Consider the following 22,188-nt stretch of genomic DNA (forward strand, 5'->3'; position numbering starts at 1 on the left):
GGTAAAAAATACACCCCCCCCCCATTGAACACTATATATTTTTATTAAAACGCACATTTAAAATATTTTGGAACAGTAGCTTTTGATAGGGAGGGTCCATTTCTGCTGGAGATACTGTTTCCCTAACAAACTAAATAAAATAGTTGTAAAAAAAACATGTAACCCCCCCCCCCCCCCCCCCCCCATAACAGCAAATGTTGACTGATTTAAAACCTTGACTTTTCCAAACCGCGGTACACCTTGAAAACTGTTATCATCCCATGAAAAATTGGATATTTCAGTGGTGTTTTACGATGTTTAAACATGATGGTTACTGTACATCTCGTTCTGTGAGGGTTCACTAAAAACTCTTACTCAATGTTAAATAGCACAACATTGATTGAACTGTTGAATCCGATTTTAATAAACAGTGTTTTAAGCTAACCATATACTATTAGACAAATATGATTTTAGGTAAAAGCCCACAAAAGTAACATAACTCATTGCTTTCATTAAAAAGTAACGAACTAATGCATGCAAGTATTTTTTTAAAGAGTAGAATAATGTTAGTGCAACACTGCTTTTGTCTCCTTGTTTGTTTGATGATGTGCAATCTGATTTTGGATGTGGAATCTAAATCTATGTAGCACAAAGCACTGCTTCAGGGCATGTCTTTATCCTTACATTATACGTCCCTGATATCTGCTTCTGCTATCAGTTCTATGTATTTTCAGTATTCAGTAGACTTTTATCTCTCTGTCACTGGGCTGCAAGCTAGGATAAATGTTTGGTGACAGGCTGGAAGGTATTGGAAGGAAAGTTTACAATCTTTGACTTCATGTGAGATGTGCGAGCTTTGATGTTCAGCTTCATGACACCTTGAAAGATCTGTTGCTCTTTCAAATATGGCTGTCGTGTGCAGTCAAAGTGCAGCCTAGCACCTCAAAGTGCTTTGATAGTGTTCTGGTGCTAAAATGTCTCATCAGTTTTCATCTTTGCTTTTGCTTTTTCAGCAACATGCGTTTCCTGATGATAGCACTCGCCTACTCCGTGCCCACAGGGGTTGCTGCCGGCTGGGCCGGTGTGTTGGACATGATTTTAACACCTGCTAAAGTCAGCCAGGTAAGACATTTTCCATGCTGTGCCCATTTGGAGGAAACATTATAAGTAATTAAAAAACTAGCAATCCAAATATAGACATAACTTCTATCTATCTATCTATCTATCTATCTATCTATCTATCTATCTATCTATCTATCTATCTATCTATCTATCTATCTATCTATCTATCTATCTATCTATCTATCTATCTATCTATCTATCTATCTATCTATCTATCTATCTATCTATCTATCTATCTATCTATCTATCTATCTATCTATCTATCTATCTATCTATCTATCTATCTATCTATCTATCTATCTATCTATCTATCTATCTATCTATCTATCTATCTATCTATCTATCTATCTATCTATCTATCTATCTATCTATCTATCTATCTATCTATCTATCTATCTATCTATCTATCTATCTATCTATCTATCTATCTATCTATCTATCTATCTATCTATCTATCTATCTATCTATCTATCTATCTATCTATCTATCTATCTATCTATCTATCTATCTATCTATCTATCTATCTATCTATCTATCTATCTATCTATCTATCTATCTATCTATCTATCTATCTATCTATCTATCTATCTATCTATCTATCTATCTATCTATCTATCTATCTATCTATCTATCTATCTATCTATCTATCTATCTATCTATCTATCTATCTATCTATCTATCTATCTATCTATCTATCTATCTATCTATCTTAATGTAGACATAACTGCAAATGTTGTACTCTTCCCATGTTTTTTAATATGTTGTGTCTGAAGAGTTGCATTTATCATATCTACAAATCATTTGCACCTTCTGTGAGTTTAATTATGATCAAAATGAAAAGTAATTTCACTGGATTAAATGGTTATTGACTCATAATTAACCCTGGAAGTGCGCGCGCACACACACACACACACACACACACACACACACACACACACACACACACACACACACAGACTATTGACTGAAAACTCTGATAAAAAAAAAGCTGTTTGCCTTTCTATAGCATCTCATTAAAAAATTGGCAGGCCTGAATGGGTGGACTTTGAACTTCAAAACAAGCTGTTAGAAACATCTAATTATAGTTTTGAAAATCCAGAGCTATCCACACGAAGATGGCCCTCTCCATCCGTCCGCTCTCCAAACAGAGCTCATCAGAATCTAATCAAACATACATGCTCAAGACGCTTTTATTTGCATACTCACAAAAGTACTTCATCTTTGATGGGCCAACCACAGCTTAATGAGATGAGCTCTCCACCTCAGAGTTTCTGATTCTCCCCTGCCTCCTCATATTTGCATCTGAAATGTGAGATTTACGGGCCAAAGCAATCACTAACATTCTAGGCCCATCTGAATGATGGGCTTGCGGAGACAAAGATGATGTTTTCAGGTCTTGTAGTTTCTCTTCCAGGTAAACTAGGTGATCTCTGAACCGGTATCTGAAAGAAACCCATGCAAGCTGAAGATAGAAGAGTTTTTTTTTTTTTTTTTTTTTTTTTTTTTCAACAATATGTATCTGCTGCCAAAGCCATTGTAAAACTAATTTGAAATTTCCGGCTTCTCATTCAAGTCCTGGTTTATCAATTGAGAGTATACGCTGGAAGCATTTCCTTCTCCCAATTTATTATTTCACTATTGTTGAGAAGATCCTTTTTTCCTAGTCATTTAAATTTGGTTGAGGGAAAATAAGTGTTATCAGGCTGAAATTATATATAGATTTTTTAGAAGTCACATTGTTAGAAAAACCTGACTTGCTCACAATGCAGCAGTACTGTGTGTATTGATATTCCTCAAACGTTCAGATTAGGATTTGTTCCTAGTTCCAAGCATAAAACTTAAACCTTTAATTCAAACCTGACCACTTTGAAAACCTGGCATTGAAAAACTAAATGAAGAATTACTGTAGCATTCAGTAACTTCACTGGCAAAGCTTTACAGTAAGTTTTCATATATTCTTAGGCAAAAGCTAAAGGAATAGTTCACCAAAAGATGACAATTACCCCATAATTTACTCACCTGTGTATATTAGTTTTGTTCTGTCAAACACACAGTCAAAATTTCATGCTTTTATAATGGTTTTGGATAGTGGCTTTTATTTTGAAGCTTTATGCTGTGTTCAAACCAGACGCGAAATGCGCAAATAAATATTACTTGCGCGTAAATAGACACGTAAACTTTTTGAGTTTACCCTGTGGGCTTCATTTATGAGTCAGATTCGCTTCAGAATAGATGCAGATTTGCATCATGGGCAGGCCTTCTGTCTGCCCGGTGACTCTAGCTTCATTGCTAAAAGGCTAACATGGATTTTTTTTTGAGAGAATAGCTGTGGTTATGTGCTTTGGGAAGGCTGAAAAGCTGCGTAGATTTTTTGGGGGGCTGTGTCTGAGTGCTCTTGATCAGGGGTGCCCAAACTCGGTCCTGGAGGACCGGTGTCCTGGAGGTTTTAGCTCCATCCTCTTGCAGCTTTGTTGAGGCAAGTTGTTTCTAGAAAGCCTAGTAAAAGCTTGATTAGCTAGCCCAGGTGTGTCTGATTGGGGTTGGAAGTAAACTTTGCAGGACACTTTTGGAGTTTGGACACCCCTGATCTAGATACTTTCAGAGGTGCACCCAGCTCAGTGAGTTCATCAACTCCTCCAGAAACTATACTTGGATGATGAAGGCGTTCAGCAGTGTTTCAGACTGAGCCGAGCCCAGTTTCGTAAACTGTAGTTCAGTGTCGATTTGTCCAGATTTCCCCTCGTGACACCGACAACAGGTACTACTGTACGTAATAATCACTCCCCAACAAGAACAAGCTCACGATTGGTTAATACAGCGCAAATGTCTGTTGAAGTTCAGATTTTCCAACTCGAGCGAAACGTGTAAAACGCTCAAGACAAAAAACGTACAACTCACACAACACTCAACTCACAAAACGCTTGCATCATTCGTGCCACCTCATTCGCTTGAAATGTGCCGCAGGATGTCTATTTGCGTCTTTACTTTGACAATCACATTGTAAATCACTCACACTTGATGCTTCATTTCATTGATAAACAACTACATTTACAATATCCATCCATCCATCCATCCATCCATCCTATCTACACTTCTATCCATCCATCTTCCCTTCTATTCATCCATCTACACTTCTATTCATCCATCTACCCTTCTATCCATCCTGTCTACGGTTCTATCCATCTATCTACCCTTCTGTCCATCTACCCTTCTATCAATCTATCCGTCTGTCTGTCCGTCCGTCCATCCATTCTATAAAAATACATTGATCCACATCTTGACGGGGTATGGATTAATAATTTTACAATAATTTAGGCACTCTTTAGGCTTTAAAATAAAAGTCACTATCCAACACCATTATAAAGCCAGGGTGAAATTTAAAACTACTCCGTGTTCGACTGTGTGACATTTTTGGAAACTTCTAGCCATATACCTTGCTTTCCATCCAAGTCAAAAGAGAAATCTGTCAATGAAAAGCATTCGGTCGGGGTGTGAACTTAATTTGCAATTGGGAAAGTTTAAGTTCTGAAGTTTTCGGTGTCAGAAGTCACTCACAACAAATATGTTTCCACGTTTGCACACAGTAATTTGCGAGGTGAGCCCTAAGGCAGTAAGCATGTAGAGCTGTACAACAATAATTAGCATCGTTTAAGTGTATGGTCCTCCGCTGCATTAATCAGTCTTGTCTAATTGCTTCATTAGTGGTGAATGGCCATTAAGCCTGCGCACAATGACTGTGCACTGATTAGGCAGACACCTCTTGCCCTTGGAAAGTCATCATCAATGGGAAGGTGCTTAGCCAGGTTTGAGAAACATTAAGAATGACTGTTTTATCAAAGCTGCCACAGACTGCTCAGAGCGAAGGCTGGCTTTTGTGTGTGTGTGTAACTCTTTCGCCCTGATTAAAACTATAGGGGAGATTTAAAACCCATTTCAGTGAGCGATGGCATGCTTTTTTTTTTTGCCCCTAAGGCTTTCATTGTAAACATGTTAGTGAGCGAGGAGTATCAAGCAAGGTGGTCTAGAATGCTTGAAGAAATCATTTGCATTTCCAGAGTTATGAGATTTTGTATGTACATCTATATGTCTGTCTGTCTGTCGTTTTGTCTACCTATCTATCGTTCTATCCATTGTTCTGCTGTTCTATCTATCGTTTTATCGTTCTTTCTATTGTTATATAGTGCTATCTATTGTTCTATTTATCGTTCTCTTTCTTTCATTCTATCCTTCTATCTATCACTCTGTCTTTCTATTGTTATGTCTTTCTATCGTTTCCTCTTTCCTCTGTTCTATCTTTCCTTCGTTCTGTCTTTCTATTGTTTTGTCTTTCTATTGTTTTATCTTTTCGTTTACTTTCGTTTTATATTTCTATAGTTTTACCTTTCGCTTTCTTTATTTCATTCTGTCATTTGTTTCATCTTTCTATCATTTTATCTTTTTTATCTTTCTATCGTTTTACCTTTCATTTGATCTTTCTTTTGTTCCATCTTTCATTTGATCTTTCTTTCATTTTACCTTCTGTTTGACCTTTCTTTCGTTTTACCTTTTGTTGGATTTTTCGTTTTTTTTTCTCTTTCTACCGTTTTATATTTCTATTGTTTTACTTTTCGTTTTACCTTTGGTTTGATCTTTCTTTTGTTTGATCTTTCTTTTCTTTGTTTGGATTTTTTTTTATTTCCGTTTGATCTTTCTTTTGTTTAATCTATCTTTCATTTTACCTTTCGTTTTATCTTTCTTTTGCTTTACCGTCCGTTTGATCTTTCTTTTGTTTAATCTATCTTTCATTTTACCTTTCATTTGATCTTTCTTTCATTTTACCTTTCATTCGATCTCTTTCATTTTACCCTTTGTTTGATCTTTCTTTTTTATCTTTCTTTCCTTTGTTTGGATCTTTTTTTTTCCTTCCATTTGATCTTTCTTTAGTTTAATCTATCTTTCATTTTACCTTTCCTTTTATCTTTCTTTTTCATTTTACCTTTTGTTTGATCTTTCATTTGATCTTTTTCATTTTACCTTTTGTTTGAGCTTTCTTTCATTTTACCTTTCAATTGATCTATTTCATTTTACCTTTAGTTTGTTCTTTCTTTTATTTTACCTTTTGTTTGATCTTTCTTTCATTTTACTTTTTGTTTGATCTTTCTTTCATTTTACCTTTCATTTGATCTTTCTTTCATTTTACCTTTCATTTGATCTTTCTTTCATTTTACCTTTCGTTTGATCTTTCTTTTATTTTACCTTTCGTTTGATCTTTCTTTTATTTTACCTTTCGTTTGATCTTTCTTTTATTTTACCTTTCGTTTGATCTTTCTTTCATTTTACCTTTTGTTTGATCTTTCTTTCATTTTACTTTTTGTTTGAGCTTTCTTTAATTTTACCTTTCAATTGATCTATTTCATTTTACCTTTTGTTTGTTTTTTCTTTTATTTTACCTTTTGTTTGATCTTTCTTTCGTTTGATATTTGTCATTTTACCTTTTGTTTGAGCTTTCTTTCATTTTTACCTTTCGTTTGATCTTTCTTTCATTTTACATTTTTTTTAATTTTTCTTTCATTTTATCTTTCGCTTTACCTTTCGTTTTATCTTTGTTTTGTTTTACCTTTCGTTTGATCTTCCTTTCGTTCTATCTTTTGTTTGATCCTTCTTTCGTTCTATCATTCTTTCTATTGCTCTTATCTTCTTTCGATGTCTTCCTATCATTCTATCTTTCTTATGTCTTTCTATCATTCTTTCTTTCATTATATCTTTCTATCATATTATCTTTCGTTTTTCTTTCGTTTTATCTTTCATTCTCTTGTTTTGTCTTTCTTTCGTTGTCTTTATTGTTCTGTCTTTATATCATTTTATCTTTCTTTCATTAGGTCTTTCTATCTTTCTCTTTCTTTTGTCATGTCTTTCTATCATTCTATTTTTTATTTTGTCTTTCTATTGTTTTTCTTTCATTTTCTCAATATGCGTTTCGTTTTATCTTTCTTTTCGTTCTATCTATTGTTCTGTCTTTCTTTCGTTGTCATTCTATCTTTTTTCGTTATGTCTTTTTATCATATTATCTTTTTTCATTCTTTTGTTTTATCTTTTGTTTTTTTCTGTCGTTTTATCTTTCTTTCCTTTTATTTTTCATTTGAGCTTTCTTTCATTCTATCTTTTGTTTTAACTTTTTGTTCTCTTTCATTTCTTTCTTTCAGTTCTATCTTTCTTGCATTCTATCTATCTCTTTATCTGTCATAATTAAGCAATATAACCATGATTGCAAAATGACAGGAATTTTTATTATTGTTGTTAAAATTAGTTTAAACAAAAAATAATTCAAAGAATATTCATAGAAGATTAGTTTGGATTTATGAGCACAGCATTGTTTTTATAGTCAATGAATCTTCCATTTTAAACAAATAATGTTTTTTAGATTGATTGTTTCCAAAAATATCATTCATTCATTCATTTTCCTTTGGCTTAATCCCTTTATTTCTCAGGGTTCGCCACAGCAGATTGAACCACCGACTTATCCAGCATATGTTTTTTTGCACAGCGGATTAATAATATTTTTAAATAACTCAAAATATAAAGTATAAAATATTTTATATTGGTTTTTTTTTCTGATCAAATCTCTTCCAAATTAGAGATTCTTTAGAGGTTAAAGTTGATTAAAAGCTCAAATCACCCCACACCCCGAATTCTAACAGACTAATGCATAACAGGAAAAGAAATTAATTTGAAATAATGGTTTGGACAGACATGAGTTACACGTTTTGCCAAAAGAAATAACATAGGGCATGATACCTCTTTCATCTCCTGGGTGAAATAGGAGCATTACAGCAGCAGATATAAATAACAGAATGGAAATGGCAATTAATACATTCAGGGGCGTCTGAACCAGGAGGCCAAATCTCTCTGCCACCTCTCTAAACTTTTAGCACACATCCCCATCGGCTCATATTAAATTATGTAGTCTGCCTCTGCTGGCTTGCATTAAAACTGCATAATATATTACATTCTGATGTATGCTATGATTCACTGTAGTTTTAGCACTTCATATTTATTTCAAATAGATAAATTTGTAGAACACCTCTGCAGTAGCACGTTTCATCAGCACATTAGATCTTCTAAATTACCAAAGTGGTTGTGTTTACTGCTGGTTAGCAGTGGTGAACACTAGTAACTAAAGCAACTGTACTTGAATAGATGTACTTTTTTCAATATAAAACCTTGTCCTCACCACATACCACAATAAACATTTTTATATTTACTTGTTACTTTAAATTTTTTTTGAGTTATTTTTAACTGGAGCAAGGCGTCATGGTGGCGCAGTGGGTAGCACTGTCACCTCACAGCAAGAAGGTCACTGGTTCGAGTTGTGTCAGCATTTCTGTGTGGAGTTTGCATGGTCTCCCCATGTTCGCTTGGGTTTCCTCCGGTTGGTCCGGTTTCACCCACAGTCCAAAGACATGCGCTATAGATTAATTGAATAAGCTAAATTGTCTGTAGTGCATGTGTGTAAATGCAAGAGTGTATGGGTATTTCCCAGTGTTGCGTTGCGGCTGGAAGGGCGTCCGCTGCGTAAAATATATGCTGGATAAGTTGGAGGTTCATTCTACTGTGGCGACCCCAGATTAATAAAGGGACTAAGCCGAAAATAAAATGAATGAATGAATGAACTGGATGAATCATTGCTCACTCAGAGACATGATTGTGTTGTCTGATTCATTAATGAGCTGAATCTTTTATTTTAAAGCTGAACATGAATGGTCATGTTTTCTTCTCACAGCTGTAGCTCATGATATATATTTCACCTTATTCTTCAATGCGGAAGTGCGCTCGTTTGTAAGTGCTTGTCTTAGAACTTCCTATTTAGTTGTCTATGGGAGAAATGACTAGGAATAATAATCAACAGAAAATGGCCAAATAGGGCTGGGTGATATGGCAAAAAAATTTATCACGATAATTTTTTTCATATCAGTCGGTATCGATAATTATCACGATAAATGTCAAATCTTTATCTATCAATTTTAAAGGATTTTTAGCATGCCAATCTCTCTGTGCAGCTGACTTATGAAATGTTTTACCTGTCTGACAATATTAATAGAAAAATAATGAACAAAAGAACTATCTTATTTATTTTTCAGCATTTACTGTTCAAGTTTTCAACAACCAAAGACATTAACCTACAAGTTATTGTATATTATTGTTTAACATCAGAAAAAAAAGTAAAACAAGTTTGGAACAAGTAAAAGGTGAGTTAATGGTGACAGAATTTTCAGCTTTGGAGGAACTGTCCTTTTAATGGTGAGTATAGTGAATTGATGGTGAAATATATTTGATATATTTGATTTTAGGGATGCTATCGATAACTTGATGATCTATTGATTGTCAATAACCCTTTAATCTATGTCGAGATAATTATTGATATCGAATTGTTGCCCAGCTCTACAGTCAAACTGCTTGCTCTACAAACAAGTGTGTTTGTGGCTATACAGACAAAGCAGAATAATATAATAAGAAAATATCAGTTTGCAACATCAAGCAGCTGTTTTTTGAGGTCTAAAAATAAAAAGAAGTGAATGAAACCGGAAGTCTTGAGCAAAAAGGTTTTAAATGGCTGTGCCTGCTTGTACACTAAGAAATAAGGTCAATGAAAATAGTATGGATACATAGGGCAAAATGTTTTCCTACTATTTTATATTGCATGTTGATATTTAGTCATTACACAAAAATGCTGATTGTTTAAGTGCATTTTTTTATTTACTAGACAATGTTATATTTTGTATTTTTACTTATTTGAATCATTAAGTCAAGACAAGTTGAGCTTTATTGTCATTTCTCTACATTTGTGGACATACAGTGGAATGAAATATTGTGTACCGCAGGACCACGTGCTATAAAAAGAAACAATCATAATTATGAACACAAAACTGGTCGTGAGAGCCTTTTTAAACCTATACACACCCGAGCAGTTGTCTAACTATACTAACTTCTTGCATATAATAAAATGAATACTTAAACTATACACATAACCTAAGACATATCACTATTACATAAGACAGAACAATATTGCGCAAAAGAGGTATTTTAAGGTTGAACATGTACTGCAACAGTATTTGTGGTATATTTACAGGTAAACATTGTTTACCTTAATTAGTCCTTGTAAGAGGAAGTTTAAGTAAAGCGTCCATTAATACTTTAATATTTTATTGGTTGAGGAACTATAGGGTTATGCCTGTCACGATAACTATTTTGTTGTATGATATCTTGCCCCACAATTTATTGCGATTAAATGATATTAGTGTCCTTTTAAAATCAATTGATACCCCTCATTATATAATGCAAGTATGAACATAATCGCATCATAATGAAAGTACAATCTTACAAAGAACAGATAATATTTTATTCTTTAGAATATTTAATATAATTGTGGAAATTTGAATAATTAGGCATTGGAATCAGAATGGGAAAAGGTATATATCCTACACAAATACTTAAAAAATGTAGGGATAGGTACCAAGAACTAGGAAAAAAAGTAACGTTTAACAAAATCAATTTAGACTTTTAAACACTGAGACACAGGGCACTGTACTGGCTACATCCTCTACCAGCTCTATTTTCAGTTGTTAGGCACCTGATTATACTATACTAATTTGTACTAAATAATTCTAAGGTAAATACAAAAGATTTTTTTTTTTTTTTTTTTTAACCACACTGACACCTTCAGTAGAGATCGGAAGAGATGACGGAGGCTGTACAATCTGTTAAAATCTTGTATGGGCGATATATATTGCATCACCAAAATGATTGAGTCCACATATCCATGTGTTGTGCGATAAGTCGATATATTGATTATTATGACAGCCCTATATATATGGTAACTTAATTGACATTGATTACAATATAATTTTTTACTTTTCATAAATATTCAAAGTCATGTAATAACCTCAAGTAACACTCCAGGTTTTTGAGTGCCCTGTAAAGGGTTAGTTATCTTTAATTATTAGTATAGCAACAGTGTATGAATATACTAGGGATGCTCCGCTCGATCAGCCGGAGATCAGTATCAGCCGATAATCACATTTCATGACTTGATTGGCACTCACGAATCTGGCCGATCTCATGAACTGATCACAAGTGTTTGTTTACCAGTTTACAAGCAGAGGAAGACACATTTTAACTTCTTGTGCACTCCAAACTTTTTTTTTGATTGAAACTTGTTGAATTACTCTTCCCTCGTTTGCAGTGTTTTCAAATTGCATTGTTAGTATTTTTTTAAGCAATTATTTAGTCTGTTTTATCTATTATTTTCTGTAAAGCTGCCTCTGACCATGACATGTCCACACTAAATGGTTATTAGAGACATGTTTAAGGGATTATATGTGACATCCTTCATTTATTCTCTTAGATAAGGCGAGATCTCCACTTAAGTATACACTTAGCCACAGCCGTATCACCCTGCAGCCCAAGACCGGTTACTCACTGAAGCTAAGCAGGGCTGAGATTGGTCAGTACCTGGATGGGAAACCACATGGGAAAACTAGGTTGCTGTTGGAAGTGGTGTTAGTGAGGCCAACATCTGTGTGAGTCCTAATGCCCCAGTAAAAGTGAAGGGGACACCATACTGTCAGTGGGCACCGTCTTTCGGATGAGACGTTAAACCGAGGTCCTGACTCTCTGTGGTCGTTAAAAATTCCATGGCACTTCTCGTAAAAGAGTAGGGGTGTAACCCCGGTGTCCTGGTCAAATTCCCTCCTTTGGCTCTTACGATCATGGCCTCCCAATCATTCCCATACACTGAATTGGCTTTATCACTGTCTCTCCAAGTGGATGCTGCACACTGGTGGTGGTGTGGAGAGACCCCCCCCTCGTAATTGTAGAGTGCTTTGGGTGTATGTCTATACACAATAAATGCGGTATATAAATACACTTTACTTTACTATACTTAGAGGGTAAATGTGCTTTATGCAATGACAAAATTATAGCTTGAAGCATCAGAATCGGTAGTCGGTATCGGCAGATCATCATGATGAGGATTCAATACTCCATTTCGGCTGCAAAAATCCTAATCGGAGCATTCCTTGTGTATATAAATTTAGGTTAAAAAAAGTAAATAATTTTTTTTTTTTTGCAAAATAAAGAAGCAAACAATCATTAAGCCTTTTTAATTTTTTGTTATGCTGAAGTACATTAATTATCAAGTACATTTGTACTTTGACTTGAGTAAAACTTGAGGCTTTTACTGGAAAATGTTTTATTACAAAATCTCCGCGTTCACTCAAGTACTTGATTTGTGTACTTCGTCCACCACTGCTGGTTAGTAAATATGTGCTTGTCCAGAGAAACATTGACAGCGTTGAGTAGGTGGTGAAACCTGAAAATACACAGTGCTGAATCTACACAAAGACTAAAATAAACACTATATTTGAACAAAGCTGTCAAATAAATGCCACCTGTTTATCTGTGTGCAAATTCAGTGTCAAATAAATCACATTTATGGCATCTATTTCTATCCGATCTTTATGTTATTGACAGTTTTAAAGGATTAGAATAAATCTTTTGTGACGCAGTTAAATTATTGATATTTAAGTTCATGTCAGAGGTCAGCACTTCGATATCTCGGCACAACATGGCATTTTTATATGAATTAGCATGAATCGTGAATATTGATGAGGTGTTGTTGTGACACTCTGGCCTGGAAGGATTATCTAGCATTGTGCAGTAATATTCATGAGGCCAGTGTTCTCACATTATAACCCTGCATAATGAGATTGAGCTCAGGGTGCAGTTGTTCATCCTGATCGCCGCAGGTTTGGAAGGACCGTAGGAAATGTTTGGTTGGGGGATCAGTGTTTTGCTGAAGGTGCTTTCCTGCGCAGTGACAGTCCTGCGCAGCGACTGAGAGATGTTGATGCTGATGGCAGAAAGCTTAGCCAGCATTTTCCAGCTCCTTTTCCATCTCCTTCTCCTTCCCCTGGGGATCAAGACTGATGCCCAGACCGAGCCAGCTTTTCTAATCGCTCTGTTAGCATCACTGGCGATCAAATCAGCCAATTCAGAGACTGATGCTGTAACAATTTATGACCAGAATTGGTATTCCGCTTATACAGTTAGTTCCATTTGTCTAATTCCAGTGGACAAGAGTCAATTGCGGGTTTTCTGGTGCAATTTAGAAATGGTTTTGGTGGCACAGGGCATATACAAGCAAACGGGTCGAATTTAGTTTAAGCTATAATGGTTTGAGAGAACTGGCTTTAAGCAGTATCACATTGATAATCTTTTTTTAATGAAGTAAATACCTGACTTAATAATATTACATTTTGTTTCATACATTATACATAATACTGTTTGAGTTTAAAACATTTTTTATTTGTTTGCTTTTGAAAGAAATTAAGAAATACTTTTTCTGCATTAAATTGACCAAAAGAGACGGTATTTAATAGTTTATAAAGTTTATAAAGTTTTATAGTGAATGTGAAAGTGAATGTTTTTGTTAGTTCCAGTGATCTAATTCCAATGGACAATAGTTAATTGCAGCTTTTCTGGTGTAATTTAGAAATAATTCTGACTTCAACTGTACAAGCTAATGGGTCAAATTTTGTCTAAACTATAAGTGGTTTGACAGAACTTGATTGGGTTTAAAAAATTTTTTTTAATTTGTTTGCTTTTGAAAGAAATAAAGAAATACATTTGCTGCATTTAACAGGCAAAAGAGATGGTATATAATAGTTTTTAAAGTCACAAAGGTTTTTTTTTTTTTTGTCTTTCTATTTATTAAAATATCCAGAGAATAAAAATTAATACTGTATATTAAGTAGCACATCTTATTAGTTTTAACGTGTAATAAAACAACAAAAACAAACATCTTAAGCTACAAATCAGGGTTATATGGTAATAAATGGTCTCTTATTTTTTTAATGATTGTAAAATATATTAAATAGATATTATTATTATTATTATTATTATTATCATCATCATCATTTTTATTATTATCATCATCATCACCATCATCATCATCATCATTATTATTATTGTTGTTGTCGTTGTTGTTGTTGTTGTTGTTTAATATTTCACAATATTAAATGTTTTTATTGTATTTTGTTATCTCATAAGTGTAGCCTTGATGAGCACAATTTTATTTTTATTATTTAATCACAAAAACACAAAAGATATTACCAAGCTCAGACTTTTTACCAGTTTTGTGCGTGTGCGTGTGTGTGTGTGGTATTCTATATTTTTAATGTATCACACTGTTAACAATTTCCTGTATAGTCTAACTTACTGGCAGTAGTTCACCAGTAACTTACTGTAAATCAATTACAGCAAAATCACTGTGTTTACATTTACAGCACCATTTATCTTATATTCACATATACAGTATTGCTTAAATTTACTTTAAAATAAACAGTAACTTTCACAATGCAATTTTAAAATACAGTAACATACTACATAACTTCCTACAGTAGAATTCAGGTTATATTAAAGTGAAATTCGCCAGTACCTTCCTGTAAATCAATTTGAGCAAAATTACTGTATTTACATTTACAGTGCCATTTGTCTTGCTGTATTTGCATTTACAGTATTGTATAACTTTACTGTAAAATAGTCGTTTTCACAATGCAACTTTAAAACACAGTAACATACTGCATAACTTTTCTACAGTAAAATACAGTTAATATTACAGTTAAATACTGTGTAATTTACAAAAAATTGTAACACTGCTTTATTGCTTATGCTTTTATATTACTCAAATTAAATTAATTACTCCAAAAATCCATTAATATGCAGTTAATATGCATGAGATCCACAATTAGACCTTCAGTTTATAGATTTGATCAGTTGTCTTCTTTCACCTGTAAAGCTGAATCAAAACTATCAATGTTTACATACTAAGTGTAAACAACATTGTGTTTAGTCCTGGTAAGGAAAGTTCTTTGGTACAAGCTTCTCTTATGAATACAGTGGTTGACCTCAGCCATGCCTTTTACAGAGCATCTGTTTTATGAAGTCTGCTGTTGAACCAGACTGCTCATCAAAGTCCTGTTCGTGGAGTGCATGATATCTGGTGGTTTATTCCTCCCTGTGATGGACACTCAGTTGCTCAGACGCCCCTGGCTCACTTTCCATCTAGCTGCTCTCCGAGTGATGTCCAGCATCCCAAGCAGCGAATAATCCCCACTGATCGCAACTTTCTTTGCTCTCACAGGTGGACGCTGGCTGGATCGGCTTCTGGTCCATAGTTGGAGGCTGTGTGTTTGGTGTGGCCATGGCCAGGTGAGTAATGGGCCCATGCATGAGAAATGATGCTGCTGTGTCATACATTAGCATTTGTTAGCATCCACTTTACATTTGTTTATCTGGAAAATTGGAAAAGTTGCAGATTAGTTTCTTCATCCTCAAAGAAACCATACTTTTCACTCTGTATAGGCAAGGTGAGTTTATTTATATAGCACATTTTACACACAATGGCAATTAAAAGTGCTTTACATAAACAAGAATATAAGAAATAAAAACAACAAAGAATAAAACAGATTAAAATGTGTTAAAACAGGTTTTAAAGGAATAAAAAGGAAAGGAAAGGCATAATAGTGCGTTCTGTCGGACATAGCTCAGTGAGGTCAGTTTCTTTTAATTATTATTTTTTGCGATGAAGCTTTTCATGGGTAAAATGTAAGCGATTTCTTAACTTCTTAGTGAGCAGTTTAGCATGCTGACTGCATATTGTAACTGTTGAGGCTGTCAGCATGTTAAATAACGTTTAAACCTCTCCCCTTTAAAGCTCTGCAGGCACAGCCATCAAAGCATCGCTTTTGTGACAAATCTACTGCTTTCAACAAAACAAATATTGTTGAAATCCAAGTCTATTTTACTGTTTGATCTACACTCACACTGATATCTGTGCCCATTTTGTTGTATCGCAGTGGGTTCAGTGAGTTTAAAAGGACTTAATGACGTAAGAAAAATACTTTTACAAACCTTGAAGAAAACCTTGTGTTTGCTTACCCTTTTGTTCTTCCTTACCTCAGATGGTATCAATGAAAATAATCTCAGAAGAGATGCAAATAAAAAACATGGAATAAGCCTTCTGTGAGGGTACTTCAGTTGCATTTTTATTCTTTGATGGAGAGATTAGCAAATGGCAAATCTAAACATGTATTTTGAATTGTTAGAAGACATTCAAAAAGCTAATGTTAGCTGTATTTTTCTTTTTTTTTTTTTTTTTTTTTTGCTGTTTCAGTCACATAACTTTATATGTCTGCATTCCAAAAGACAACTTGACTTCTAGCTGATCGTTTGGAAAAGATGAATCAAATGTTGAACTGCATCACAAAGACTGCAGAAGACCTATTGGAACCCACATGGGCCCAAGATTCTCACAGAAACAGTCAAGTATGGTGAAGGAAAAATCATGATTTGGGGTTACATCGGGGCGTGCGAGAGATCTGCAGAGTGGATGGCAACATCACCAACCTGAGGTGTCAAGACATTTGTGCTGCCCATTACATTACAAACCACAGGAGAGGGCAAATTCTTCAGCAGGATAGCACTCCTTCTCATACTTCAAGGTGCTCCAGGATTGGCCAGCCCAGTCACCAGACATGAACATTATTGAGCATGTATGGGGTAAGATGGAGGAGGCATTGAAGATGAATCCAGAGAATCTTGATGAACTCTTGCAGGGAGTCCTGCAAGAATGCTTTCTTTGCCACCCCAGATGACTATTAATAAGATTTGAGTCATTGCAGAGATGTATGGATGCAGTTCATCAAGCTCATGGTAGTCATACACAGTAATAATTCTTTTTCCACTGCACCATGACTTTATATTCTATACTGTACATTATTTCTGTTAAATGACAAGACTTTTGTCTAAGCAAAGTCAGACCTTACTGTCCTAATTAAATAATAAAAAATCAAGGCATGATCATATTTTGGTAAAATAATCGTTTCATATAAACCACTTCTGATACCAAATGATAAACTAGAAATCAAGTTATTATTTGTTGTTCCTAAAATTTGGATAGGTGACAAGACTTTTGTCAGGTAGTGTACACACACATATACAATTAATGAGTGTATAAATTTATATATTGTTAAAGCATGTTGTTTTTATTTTATTTAAAGTGTGTCCTGCTATATTGAGCTGAAGCTTGACTTTCTAAAATGTAATAGCAATTTAAATTTAAATGGCAATAACCGTCCATAAAATCGCAATTAAGTATTTTCCCCAAATCACACAACCCTACTACCCGTTGTGAAAGCCACTTAATAAATAAATAAGTCCACTTTTTATGACATAATCATTATATTTTAAAGAGGTATATTTTGCTTGACAGTGTTGTAAAGGGGAGAAAATGTTGACGTCTCATAAAAATAGGCTTTTAAGACAAGTACAGGATCGATTTAGAAGTGGGCTCATGGCAGGTGGTAATTCTACAATGACTACCGCACACAAAACTTTTCACTAAATTAATTAGAGCCAACCACACATAAAATAATTTATATTCAAAATATTATGATAATCATATGCAGTTTGTATGCTGAGCCCCTGACAGAAAAATCAACAACTTGCAGAGGTATAAAGATATAAGCAATAGAAGAAAAAACAGAAAATATGCATTGTTACATTTCTGCTTGTCAAAACAGTGTTTCAGACCTAATTATTAAAGTTTCATGACAATAATGCTAGAATGCTGATGTTACTAGAAACTTTCTAAGGTCTTTTTTAGCTTTTAAATGGCCTCGTATGAGTGTATCCGTGGCAACTAGACATTCAAGCCAGTCTCGAACTTGTGTCATACTTTTCAGATCAGTCCTGTGCTCCTGCTAAAAAGCGCATTTATTTTGTCTTTGTTAGGCTTCTTTTTTTCTGGGTGTTTTGGATCCTCCCAGATCCCAAAGCTAATTTATTCTCTTCCTGCTAATTTATTAAAATCAGCTTTTGTTATGAACAGTGGGTGAAAATGCTAATGAAATGGTCATGTCGCACAGACTGATTAAGACACTGGCGTAGTGAAGAGAGGAAGAGCAAAATGTTCTCTGCAAAAAAGCAAGAGATTTGTCCCTGATGACTAAATATTTTCAGGAGGGCTTCAATCAGCACACCCAGCCAGGTTTTGCATTCTGAAAACCTTTTAATTAGGCAAACTCTGAGTTTAATCAGTTGCCACATTGCTGCATTGGATTCGGTGTTGGTATGAACATTGCTGTTAAGATAGAAAGCAATAAAGGGCCAAATTTGCTAAACGGGCAAATTAACGTGAGAAAACAATCCCATTAAAGAAATTGCAGGTGGTCTTCACTTATGATCATTTCATGCTTTTTAATGGGACTTTAATCATTCCTCCAACAACTTTTAATATAAAAAAAATCCTTTTTTATTCGTTTATTAGTTTAAATAAAAAAGGAAGGTGGTATGCTTGATTAGTAAAACATGAATACCGTTTTTGCTTGTAAGTCAATGAAGTAAGACCAGAATTGAAGCAAAGCTTTTCTCTGTTCTATAAGGATGGCTAGTATTTAAAAATAGAAAATAAAAATAAATAAATAAATAAATATATATATATATATATTCACCTCGTACATGCATTCACATTAATATTGTACCATGATTCACTTAATAATCTTAACTTATAAATTTTGGATCTCAGAGGAATCAAGTACAATTGCATGTGCAACAGGTTTACAAAAATAACTGTGTTCATGCAAGCAAAAATCGAATTGTGATATATCCGATCAAATATGCTATTGAAAATGCGATTTGCTATAATTTCATGAACGAGCTGCAGGTTTGATGTGGTGGTTTTAACAGCACGAAAGAAAGACCAAGCATAATCACAAAGTACGCTACACTATGCTACTGTTGTTTATTACCAGTTTTTCCAATAAATTTGTCAGTTTTCATGACAAATTAAGAAAATAACTACAGTATTTTAAATTTCAATAAATTATATATAAAATTGTATATATAGATATATAAAACCTTTAAAACCTTTACATTTAGATTGTTATATTTTTCATATTGTTTTCATGAAATTCACGGTGCATTAACAATGCTTTCCATACACAATTTTAGATTTTCTTCACAGAACAAGAATTCATGTAATAAAATGTATAATTTATAAATATATTTATATATTATTTGTAATACAATTTTGTCCTTTAATACAAGCAGTCAGATAAATGAACTGTACCTTTAATTTTACCTGCTCAAAGAAAACACTCTTTAAAAGTATCAAACAAAACTCAAGTGCATGCACAGAACAACATGTGCATTTATAACAAATAAATAAATGTAAATACATTAATGTGGTGTAAAGATTATTATGCATTATTGAATCAAGGAAGGACGCAGCAAAGAAATATCACTTTTTGAATTAAAACTACTTTATTATTTTATGCAACGCATTTAAATTTAAGAGGGAAACATAAGGGTGATCTTAAGCAAAAATAAAGACCCCTAGCCTTTTTTTCCGTTCCCTTATATTTATTTATTATAATGATGAATCTTAGTTGGCTAACGATGGTTTTCAGAAACGCACCCCTGGATAGGTTATTTGATCTGGGGGGCATTCGCTCGCACTGGCCCAACAATGGAAAGCTGTTGTTCCTTGCGCTACCTGGTGGATATTGCGTAAAGCACAAAAATAAAAGGCGGCATTTGCTGCTGCAGCACAGCGCGTGACTGCGCATGACAAATTGCAGCACTATGTGTGAAGAAACACGCAGTCTCAGTGACCACATCTGTATTATCCCACTTGCTTTTTGAGCGTTGTTAAGTGTGTTTATAAAAACCTGTGATTGGTCATTGTGTTTCCGCACTCAACAGAAAGGATTGGCTCTAATGCAGTGTTCACACCAGACATGGAAGAAACCGTCAAGCGCGAGTGATTTACATGTTAAGTCAATGCAAAGACGCGAATAGACATCCTGCGGCGCGATATACGCGAATGAGGTGGCGTTAATGGCGCGATTTGCAGCAATATAGTGGTGCGAGTTGAGCATTTTGCGCGATTGATGCGCTTAATGTGCTTAGCACGCGAATTGCTCGAGTTGGAAAATCGGCACTTTAGTGGACATTTGCGCTGCTTTAATCAAATAGATTTTTTTATTGTAGGGGCGTGATTATGACATGGCGCCTGTTGTTGGTGTCCCGAGGGAAAATCCTCCTGCCGACACCGAACAACTGTTCATCAAACTGGGCTTGGCTCAGTCGGAAGCACCACTGAAAGCTTCCATCATCCAGGTTAAGTTTTAAGTGAGTTTATGAACTCACCTCAGAATGGGTCAAGTGGACTCGGCTCCAAACAAATCATTGCTGTTTTTCAGCCTTCATAAACCATGTAAAACATAGCTATTCTCTCAATAAAATCCTTGATAGCAATTTAACAACCAAGCTAGAGTCACCAGGCAGGCCGAAGCCCCGCTCATGACGTGAAGCGGATTTGACTTGCGAATGAAGTGAGTAAACTCAATGTTCATGCATCTATTTATGTGCGAATGTCGTGATTTATCCGCACGTACCACGTCTGGTGTGAACACAGCATAACGGTCAGCTCTGGCATTATTCACCGATGAATGACGTGGATACAGATAAATCGCACGGTTATCACAGCTGATCCATGATAGACACGCTGGAGAAAACTCTCGTGTCGCTCTGTAGACGCGCTCGTGTGCGTGCGTGCGTGCGTGCGTCCGTCCGAGACAAGAATCACTGAAACAGCCGAGAGAGGAGAAGGAACGTTACCTCATGAAAGCAGGTCAAATGTCCACAGTGAGAGAGAGAAGCAGAGATGGAGCTTACAGCTTTCATTTTCTCTATGGCAGTGAAGTAGGGGCTCATGGGTTCTGCTGTAAAAATAGTCTGCTTTTTAATTAGCGTTAGTTGGATCGTTTTAATTACTTGCGCTCACCTCCCTCACCATAGTAATAATCAAAATAATCGCAGCTTTTGGGACTTGAAAATCGTGATTTTTCAAATCACAATTTGGGTTTAATTGGGATTGATCGTGCAGGCCTACCGTCCATTACTAATTGTTCACTGTATGTCCTTTGTAAGTCCTGAGTGAAGTTTAACACTAAAAGAAGGTTTGTACTGGCACAAGCTGTTTGTGAATCCAGCCAGAAGTTGTTTAAAACATCAATGAAGATCCGCCCGCTGCCCTTGTTGTGTGTGTTGTATTTTGTGTTGTGTGTGTTTATTCAAATGAGCCATGAGCTGATGGGAATTGATAAAGCTGATTAAAGAATGCGCACCCTGCTGGTTGCTTTGGCACTTTTACGTGTTTGCTTTTTTCTCACTTTGGCTGTTCTGTTGGGACAGGTTGCAGAGAGAAGCAACAGATGCCCCACTAAGTCTCCGTGGCAGCCTGGTCCTATTAGTGGTCGTTTGGCGAGTGATCTCTCGTTAATGGACCCCTGTGAGTTACGGGGTCCAGCGGCCTCCCCGTGCCACGAATCGTGTGGGAAATGCGTTAACATGAGTTATTATACGCCACCAGCTCTCTGCCGCGGAGCACAGCCCTTAGGGTCAAGTCCATGCTTTAGAAAAATGGATGCATTAAAATTGAGCTGCAGGGGCGATGGCTTCACATTCTAATTGATGCCATTCTAGAGGTGGATATAATAGCTGCAAGTCCTCGTCAAAGACTCGTCCTCCTTTGCCGTTATGGTGGAGTTATCATAGATGGGAGAATCATAAGAGGCCGTCTCTGCAGGTCAATTAACGGTTTTGTGATGTGAGGTATGCCAAGCAGTTGGGCAAACACTGTGAGGCCTGACCAACCACCAGACTTTAATCGTCAGACAGCAGTCGGGAGGTAGGGGTGACATTGCTATTAGAATGAAAGACGAGACTGTTTCGGGGGGGTCATGAAAGTGAAGTGTGAAGCAGAACCGATTAAAGTCTATGCTTGATTATCAATGGAAGAGTCAAAAGTGAAATGTATATGTTCTTCGTAAACTCAAACCTTTATGATTTTTTTTATTTAGCACAAATAGACATTCTGAAAACCACAGCTCCGAAATACCCTAAAAAAACACATAGAAGTATTGGAGAAGTGTTCTGAACATCTGCATATGTTTTGATATGTCGAATTTGAATATACCTGAACTG

General features: G+C 35.3%; 1 protein-coding gene across 1 annotated transcript in view; it reads left to right on the forward strand.

Annotated features, from left to right (window-relative positions):
* The window catches only part of slc49a4 (solute carrier family 49 member 4), a 73,440-nt gene that overhangs the window by 30,848 nt on the left and 20,404 nt on the right, over positions 1-22,188 (forward strand). The window contains exons 5-6 of the mRNA XM_056465655.1: positions 993-1,101; positions 15,281-15,348. Of these exons, the coding sequence (XP_056321630.1) occupies positions 993-1,101; positions 15,281-15,348 (177 nt within the window). The remainder of the gene's footprint in view (positions 1-992; positions 1,102-15,280; positions 15,349-22,188) is intronic.

The sequence above is a fragment of the Danio aesculapii genome, chromosome 9 (genome assembly GCF_903798145.1).
Source record: "Danio aesculapii chromosome 9, fDanAes4.1, whole genome shotgun sequence".
Classification (NCBI taxonomy): domain Eukaryota; kingdom Metazoa; phylum Chordata; class Actinopteri; order Cypriniformes; family Danionidae; genus Danio; species Danio aesculapii.